At 35.3% G+C, this 9,200-nt stretch overlaps 1 protein-coding gene across 1 annotated transcript; it reads left to right on the plus strand.

The window, feature by feature from the left end:
• Positions 1 to 5,013: 5,013 nt before the first annotated feature.
• On the plus strand, positions 5,014 to 8,892 carry LOC123205715. Its single transcript, XM_044622736.1, has 7 exons — positions 5,014 to 5,093; positions 5,206 to 5,258; positions 7,376 to 7,490; positions 7,612 to 7,781; positions 7,883 to 8,156; positions 8,277 to 8,437; positions 8,515 to 8,892. Exons 2-7 carry the CDS (start codon positions 5,219 to 5,221, stop codon positions 8,667 to 8,669), a joined length of 915 nt encoding a protein of 304 aa, XP_044478671.1. The 5' UTR covers positions 5,014 to 5,093; positions 5,206 to 5,218; the 3' UTR covers positions 8,670 to 8,892.
• The last annotated feature ends 308 nt before the right edge of the window (positions 8,893 to 9,200 follow it).

Genomic DNA, 9,200 nt, shown 5'->3' on the forward strand with positions numbered 1-9,200 from the left:
TTTGGGTGTACCCTTTCGCAACCAACCGAGCTTTTAATCTATCAACCTTGCCATCCGGACCAATCTTAATAGTATAGATCCACCAATAACCAACAGTGGTGTGTCCAGAAGGTAATGGAACTAAATCCTAAGTACCATTGGCATGTAAAGCAGACATCTCATCCAGCATTGCTTGTCGTCATCCAGGGTCAGAAAGGGTCTCATGAATATTGTTAGGAATAGAAATAGAGGACAATGTGGACATAAATGCATAATATAGCGGTGATAAGCGATGATAACTAAGGAAATTATAAATAGAATGAGGATTACGAGTGGAACGCATACCTTTACGAATGGCAATGGGAAACTGATCAGCAGGAGACAATACCTCAGTACTGGAAGAGATTGGTGCAGGAAAGGAGGCACAAGAATCTCAGGAGTTACCTCATGAACATCTTCACCTATAGGACCCGTACTTGGCTGAAGAGACTCCTCAGTTAGAGGAGCAAACTCAGGCAGAGAATTACGAAAGTAGATAATAGAAGGCAATGGAAGAGTTTCTATGATAGGTGGACCACCTGGAGAAGAAAAATAAGGAGAAGACTCAAAAAAGGTAACGTCATTAGAAATATAATATCGACTTGTTTCAGGAGAATAACACCGATATCCTTTTTGAAGATGAGAGTACCCAAAAAAAAACACTTGAGAGCACAAGTGGTTAACTTGTCCTGACCAAGAGATAGGTTATGAATAAAACAAGTACACCCAAAAATAAGAGGAGAAAGAGAATATAAAGGTTGTTCAGGATATAAAATAGAGTGAGGTATCTGATGCTGTAAAATGGAAGACAGCATTCGATTTATTAGAAAGCAAGCAGTGAGGACTGCATCAGCCCAAAATTGAGAGAGGACATTATTGTGTAGAAGAAGGGTACGAGCAGTTTCAAGGAGGTGTCGATTTTTACGTTTAGCAACCCCATTTTGCTGAGGGGTATAAACACAAGATGACTGATGTAAAATACCTTGAGAAGACATAAACTTGGTGAAAGGAGCAGAGAAATATTCAGTAGCATTATCACTATGAAGGATACATATAGTAGTAGAAAATTGTATTTTTATTTCAACATAAAAAGTCTCAAAAATAGAGAATAACTCAGATCGATTTTTCATTAAAAACAACCAAGTGCAACGAGAATAATCGTCAATAAAAGTAACAAAGTATTTAAATCCTAAAACAGACGCGACTCTACTAGGACCCCAAACATCTGAATGAACTAACTCAAAAGGGGATGCAGTTCGATTATTGACTCGCTTGGGAAATATTTTTCTAGTATGTTTGTCAAGCTGACACGACTCACATTGAAGAAATGATAAAGAAGACAAACTAGGTACCATCTTCTATAGTTTGGAGATACTAGAATATCCGAGGCGATTGTGAAGAACTATCGGAGACTCAATAACTGGACAGGCTATAGACTCAGATGGTAGATGTAAGCGGTAGAGACTCTGTGACTCACGTCTTGTGCCAATCGTCTGTCTCGTACTGCGGTCCTGTATAACAAAAGAATCTTTAGTAAAGGTAATGACACAGTCTAAATAATGAGTGAGTTTACTCACAGAGATGAGATTAAACGGGCATTTAGGTATATAAAGTACAGAGTTTAAAGGTAAAGAAGGAAGAGGAAGTGCTCGACCTAAGGTTATTGCTTGAGCTACAGAACCATTGGCTAACATGACAGCAGGTAGAAACTGAGATTTAGTACAATGAGAAAGTAAATTAAGGTTACTAGGAATGTGGTCAGAAGCACCAAAATCGAGAACCCAAGGGCTAGAAGGAGAAGACTGAGTGAAGCATACGACTAAGTGACATGGATGTGCACTAGAAGCAATGTTGGATGAGGACTGTTGCGATGCCTGATACTTGAGATATTCTTCGTAATCAGCACCTGTGAGAGTTAATAATGGTTGAGATTGATTATTAGAAGAGTGTGGACCATCCATCTAAATAACATTGGCAACCCGAAGAGGACGACCATGTAGTTTATAGCATTTGTCTCTAGTATGACCCCATTTATGGCAATAATTGCATCGTGGTTGATTCCCCCGACCAGTACGTTCTCTATGTTGAGTCTGGGAGGCAAGTGCATATGAGTCTAGGTTGGAACCTATTATAATACTTGGAGAGGACACACGGAGCAATCGAGCAAAAACCTCATCAAGTGATAGAATAACTGCACTAGCCAAAATTTGATCCCAAACATTATCAAGGTTCGGGCCGAGAGCAGCTAAAGTTAATACCATAAAGAATCTATCTCGCTGTGCCAAGTCTTCTGCAACAGATTTATCGGTAGGAAGGAGAGAATTAAACTCAGTTTTCAGGGAAGTCATCCGTCCAAGAAACTCCGACATGCTCAACCCAGGGTGTTTTAAATTAACCATATTAGACACCACTGAATATAGTGGTTGGATGTCATTAGTATAGAGAAGTTTAGCCTGAGTCCATAGGTCAAAACATGTCCGATATGCTTTAAAAATTTATTGAAGTTGGATATCAATTGTATTCCATAACATACTACACAAAACAGCATCAATTCTAATCCAGTTAGACTTATCGGTTTTAACATCCTTAACCTTAGTGATTAAATGGTCCTCGATTCCTTGTCCCAAACACCATAACTCAATAGAAGCAGGCCATGAAGTATAATTACTGTTACCAATCAATTTTTCAGTTGTAATTATAGGCAAGGAAGTGAAAGAGAATGGTGTACCTACTTTGGAGCTTTCAATAGCCATAATAATCAGAATAAAATAGAAAACTTAATCCACCTGGTAGAAGAAGCGTTGAAAAGCTCCCGAAGATGAGGCCGGTAGAAGAATCACAGCCTGAAGAGAAGAGAAAGGCCGACAGAAACTAATTTCTGACGATAACAGCGGCGTACGGTGACAGAACTGTGCGTGGATGGTTGGAGGAGGATCACCGGAGCTTTCTGTAATTCAGAGATTATAGCCTGAGCAAGAACAACAGCTAGTGCGTGCGAGATATTCCGACGTCGGATGACAGCGGAGTTTCCATAGATAGAATTGTCGATGTCGTTTGAGTCCAATAGAGAGGGTGGTGTCGTTCCACAGTCGCCAGAACAGGAGATCGGTAACGGAAAATACTGAAAAGACAAGTCACGCGTGTAGGTGCGTGCAGCGGATAACGGCAATGGGACTTCGACGGGTTTTATGGCGAGACTATTTCGATCCTTCCAATGTGAGCACAATCACCGAAAAAAGATGAAATCACAGTGATCGGAGAAACAGCCGGAAAGGGGGTTTTTATTCGCCGAAAACTGAATAAAGAATGCCGAAAAATTTCAAATTCTTATTCTAGGCTCTGATACCATGAAAATATAATTTTCTGTATATTTCATATTCAATAGAATTATAATTATATAGGAGATTAGGATAGCTAATTTAGGAAGACCATTAACTACTCCTATCTAAGTTTAGGAAGGATATTATAGCATTCCTAATCTATATGATTCTCTATGATTCACTATCTATATAAATATCTCAACATATCTTAACAATATCTCAATATATCTCAACAATTTAGAGTCATTAGCAACCTCTCCTTCAATAGTCGATGATGGTACAATCATTTCCTCCCTTCAATTTGTCAACTGGAAGCATGAGGAGAACTAATCGAAGATGAATCATTTAATTAATATTTTAAAAAAATTTAATTAAAATTTTTTAACACAAATTATTTTTCAATTATTAAAACTGAAGATAGTATCATGAATATTTTATTTATAATCTCTCACTTGTGGTGGAGGAATACCGTGGTTACATGATAAAAAATATTATAAATTGATAACATAATACAAATAAATTAATTTATATACTATATAAATTACAAAAAATAAATAAAATACATTTACTATATAACATTTAATATTTTGTAATAATTATATTCAAATAGATTGAATTCATTTGATATTGGATCCATTTGTAATATTTTGTAATGATAAAATTAAAATAAAATGAAATTATAAACTCTAAGAATTATTATCTGCAGATTCATATATTTTTTGAAAGAGAGTTGATGAGAGAAATGAGATTAAAAATATAATTAAATAATTGAGATTGATAGATTTGTAAATAAAAGTGAAAATGAAGAAAAATTGAATGGTTTATATAGAAAAAAGTAAATTAATTAAAAAATAAAAAAAATTAAGCAACTTGGTAGAAGCTGTTGAAAAGGCCAACGACTTCCACTAGGCAGAAGCAAAAGGATTTCTACCAAGTGCCAGAAGCTTTGCTTCTCCAAGGCAAAAGAAAATTTTTTTTTTTATTTTTTATACAGTGTTGAGCCAGGCTAGGCTATGTCATGGGCTTAATATTAAAGCCCTAAACTCAATCTGATAGGCCTATGGGTCTGGCCCGATACACTACATTGTCGAGCCAAGTCTTCTCGTGTCGAGCCTTTTTTTTTTGTGCTTTGGGCGGGACCCCCTTTTGACCTGGCTCGATTGACGTGTCTAACCACCCATCTCTAAGCCAAAAGCTTTGATCGGTGTCAGCTCGATCTCAAGTTGGACATTCAATCAGAGATGAAGAAGAAGGTCAGTCGGTTGGAGACAAAGGAGAAGGTTGGTCCAAGCCCTGCAAAATGTGAAGTACAAGGGGTGAAACATAGAATTCTAAACTTAGGGGGTGATTGAAGGATAAAAATATACAGAAAATGTAAAACCCAGGGTGGGGTGAAATTGCCATTTTCAAACCTAAAAAATTATGATCTAAGGAGAAAATTGTTAATTTTCAAAACTTGAGGAAAAAATAGGATAAAGGTATATAGTTTTTAATAATATTATTAAAATTACAGTTTTATCTTTACATTTAACTGATAATTCTAACAGAAGTTTAGGGATAGGTGGGTATTTGCATTTTTGAAACCCCGTGGGTAAGAGTTGGGTGTGGACTAAAACTTGGGTGGGAATGAGTCTTTTGGCCTAATCTTTTTCAAAGTTGTGGGGGAGACAAATAATTTTCTCAAGCCTTGGTCAAGAAGGAAAGGAATTCGAAGGAGATATGAAGAAGCTATAAAGAGCTGAAGAACAGAAAACGGTGGAGTATTGGATCATCATCAATTTAATTAGGCTTCAGTTGCATGTCTTTCAGATTTCAGTGTATAAGAGCCAAACCCAACTAAAAAATTCTGATTGTTTTTTAATTTCAGCTTGCAGTTCAACATGGATTCTCCTTTCTCTGATCAGAGTGGCATCTCAAGAGGTACTTTTTTCCATGCTTCCCTGCTATCTCTATTGAATTTACATAGAAGAAAGATTCGTTTGAACACTTATAAATGTTAATATTCTGGTTAAGATGTCAGCTGACTAATGGAAAAAAATGGTTTTTGAAAGGCAGAACAACTATTTCCCACCGAATTATGTCAAAATAAAAGTTTTCACCTTTTAAGTTGAAATGAAAAATTTGCAACTTTTGTCATATCCTGTTATTAAATTCTTCTGATATTTGAAGCAAAAGCAAGGAAAAAAAGGAAAATACACTTATTACTTTGTAATGACAATTAAAGTTAAATGTCACTGTGACCCCAAATTTTTATATATGTATTTTCATTACGTTTATAAAGAGTAATATAATGTATATTTATTTTAGATATATAAATGTATATATATTTATGTGTGTTATTATTATTTTATTTTAAATTTAAAATCATTTAATTATATAATAATACATATAAATATATACATATTTATATGCTTAAAATAAATTCATGTAATTTTATTAGTTAATAAAACATGACTTTCATTGCCGACCAATTTTTTAGGTTTAATTCTACCAAATCACACTGGGATTATGCCATTTGGCCGGAATAACACATTCCAATGCAATTATGATTAGAAACTCACAATTCCAGTGAAACTCTAACCAAAATCGCATTTGAGTGGTGTGATACTAAGCAATCCTCATCACCCACTTTTTCCCATCAAGAATTAACCCGCACACAATATGGAAATCACATCTAATAAGCCAAACAAAAACAAAATAGGAGTTATTTCCTCAATTGGTTGTGTGTTGGGGGTGTTTGTGGTTCGTGGCAGTGAGTCTGGTGGTGGAAGAGTGGGGTTGATGGTAGTAGTTGGTGATGGTTGTTGTAATGTGTGCGTGCTGGGTGTTGGTGGTCGTGATAATGATGTCTTGGTGGCAAGATAAGGAAGTTGCGTTTCGTGGCAATGAGAGAGTTTGTATTTGTTGGGACGAAGAAGATGAAGAAACTTGTGGACTTGCCATAAGAGAACAGAAACGAAAAAAAGGGTAGATGAGGATGCTACAATTTGGTGTCGGTGAGAGTATCTCTGTTGGTTGTAAAGAAGAAGACGAGAGATGAGAAATAAAAAATGGAAGATGAGGAAGTCTCTTTTTTGGGTAACGAAAGACGAGGAAGTTGCAATGAGAGGATAAATGAAAAACTAGAAAACAAATAATAAGTTCAAATACTTGAATGCCCTTTTAGAGTTAAAGTTGGTTAAAAGAATTAGAGGGAATGTGGGAAATTTTCAACTTTGGAAATAGAAACTTATCTTTTTGATATAGTTTGTGGATAAAAAATTGTAGTTCTTTCTTTTTAAAAAGCCGAAGGACTTATTCCCCCATAAAGTATGCGGAATTTTCAAGTTTTTTTAATCAATTTTGAAAATTAATTATGCCCGTTAGTTATATTATTTTTTCATTTTAAACTCTCAAAACTAATAATTTTCTCTAACTCAAGTTTTCAAAAACAATATTTCCTTCTAGAGTTTCCAAACTTTCAAATTAAATTTTTCGATGATGACCGATGATCTTCATGAGATGTCTCTTCCTCTTTGGTGTCTCTTCCTTCCGGTCATATGATGTCTCCTCCTTTTTGGCTTCTTCATCCAAAGACGAAGACGACATTTTTGTCAATGACAAAGAGTCTTCATTGTTGACGATGACGCCGAAGAGGAGGAGACACTGCATGGCTGGAAGAAGGAGACGTCGGGAAAGAAGAGACATCACCTGGAGATTACTGATTGTCATTAGAAAATTTAATCTAAAAGTTTAGAAACCCTAGGGGGAAAATGTTGTTCTTGAAAACTTGGATTGGGAGAAATTGTTATTTTTTAGGTTTTAGAAGAGAAAATAAAATCAAGTTTAGGTTTATTTTTAATATTACAAATAAAATGATGATTTTGCTTTTGAAACCGTTAAGCTTAATCATTTGTGAATCGATAAATATGATTTTCAAAGTTAACAAAAGGAAACTTGAGAAATCAGTATACTTTATGTGGGAAATAGTCCTTTAGCCTTTTTAAAATACTAAAGCATTATACCTCTGTTATCATTTTAACTAATTTTAATTTCAGGAAGAGATGCTCCGCCAAGTCATTACTTACTTAAAATCAAGTCCTTCTCCATGCTATCAGAAGCCTCCATACTTGAATACACCTCGGACAAGTTTGAATCGGGGGGCTACCAATGGTATCTATTCTTACCATTTCTTCATATCTATTTCTTATGTAACAGTTTCAAAAGTAATTCAAATGACTAACTTTGCAAGTTTAAGCATTAATATTGTTATACTGAAGTTGTGAACTTACAGGAAACTGTCTCTCTACCCAAATGGAGACAAGTTCCGAGACGGGAGAGATCATATCTCTATTTACCTGGCATTGGCTGAAATGAATTCTTTACATTCAGGCTGGGAAATCAATGTGGTTTTCAACTTCTTTATACTCAATCAGCTGCAGAATAAGTATTTTATTATCCAGGGTAGAACATATATAATCAATTGCAATGTGAACTTCAATGTCTATGAAATTATTTTTTTTCTAAAGGAATTTCTTAAATAATCATGTTTGTGATGCATGTAGAGTGGAGAGAAAGGCGTTTCCATGCAATGAAGACTGAATGGGGCATCGCCAAATTCATAGACCTGGAAACGTTTTGCAATCCTCTAAATGGATTTCTTATCGAAGACACTTGTGTCTTTGGTGCTGAGGTTTTTGTTGTCAAAAGTACCTTCAAAGGGGAGTGCTTATCAATGATAAAGCAACCTACAACTTGTTACTATTCTTGGAAGCTTAATAATTTTTCATTTTTAGCTGATCAACGTTACAATTCTGAATCATTTGGAGACTATAATTGGTATTTATAGTCATTCTTATTTCTAGCAAACTTCTGTATATCTCGACATTTGAAAACTTCCATTATATAATAATAAAATTATGCGCACTTATTGAGTACTGATTTGGGAACATTTTGCAGGAATATCATTCTCTATCCTAAAGGAAATGGAGAGTTTAGGGGCAGCAACATTTCAATTTATCTAACTCATGCTCGTTTCTACGCTCTTCCTGATAAATTCTTCTTGAAATTCATTCTTCGTGTCAAAGACCAAATCAATGGAGAGGACTTATCATATCAAAGTAAGAGTTTAAATATTCACATTGAATTTAATTTTCTATATGTTCTAATTGCCTTCTTGATTTCTGATTACTTCCAGCTGAACATTTGTTTTCTCCTTCGCAACCTGACTGGGGTTATGCAACATTCATGTCCTTGGCTAAATTGAAGGATCCCAAAATGGGTTACTTGGTGGATGACAGTCTCATCATTGAGGCAGAAGTTACATTACTTGGTCTCATAAAACCGTCTTAATACTTTTGTTAACCATGTTGCAATGCTTGCAGAAACACTTTTACACACACACACACACACACACACACACACACATATATATATATATATACTGCAAATGTTGTAATTTAAAAATCATGGATATATGCTACCTCAATTGAGAATTTTTCTTTTTTGTTTTCCTAATTTACTGCTTGTTGGATATGGTGACTCAGATGTTATATATTGCAATGCTTTCTAGACTGAATGATTGAATTTCACTTAAGAAATGTGGTCATTTCTTTGAAATTTGGCCAAATTCATTTTTCCTTGGAAGAGGAAACAGCAGCCGGTTTCAAACAAAAAAGAGAGAAAAATAGAACTGGGTTTGAAGCCGAAGAGTTTCCCTTACTGGTAGTCAAGGCCACGGTTCATGAACCGGCGGTTTCCGTTCGAAACCGTCGGTTCACGATTCGAAAAATTAAAGACCCTGAACCGAAACCGTAATAGGATGGTTCGTTCACGGTTCAGAACTGACAGTTTCGGTTCATGACCCCAGTTCGGAACCGATGA

Source organism: Mangifera indica, unplaced genomic scaffold, assembly GCF_011075055.1.
Source record: "Mangifera indica cultivar Alphonso unplaced genomic scaffold, CATAS_Mindica_2.1 Un_0013, whole genome shotgun sequence".
In the NCBI taxonomy this organism is placed as follows: domain Eukaryota; kingdom Viridiplantae; phylum Streptophyta; class Magnoliopsida; order Sapindales; family Anacardiaceae; genus Mangifera; species Mangifera indica.

Excerpts from the sequence above, each read along its gene's own strand:
- LOC123205715 (XM_044622736.1), top strand. The coding sequence starts at position 5,219 with ATGGATTCTCCTTTCTCTGATCAGAGTGGCATCTCAAGAG. Across the intron at positions 7,491-7,611 it reads GAATCGGGGGGCTACCAATG|GAAACTGTCTCTCTACCCAA; the intron begins GTATCTATTCTT and ends GTGAACTTACAG. Across the intron at positions 7,782-7,882 it reads TAAGTATTTTATTATCCAGG|AGTGGAGAGAAAGGCGTTTC; the intron begins GTAGAACATATA and ends TGATGCATGTAG.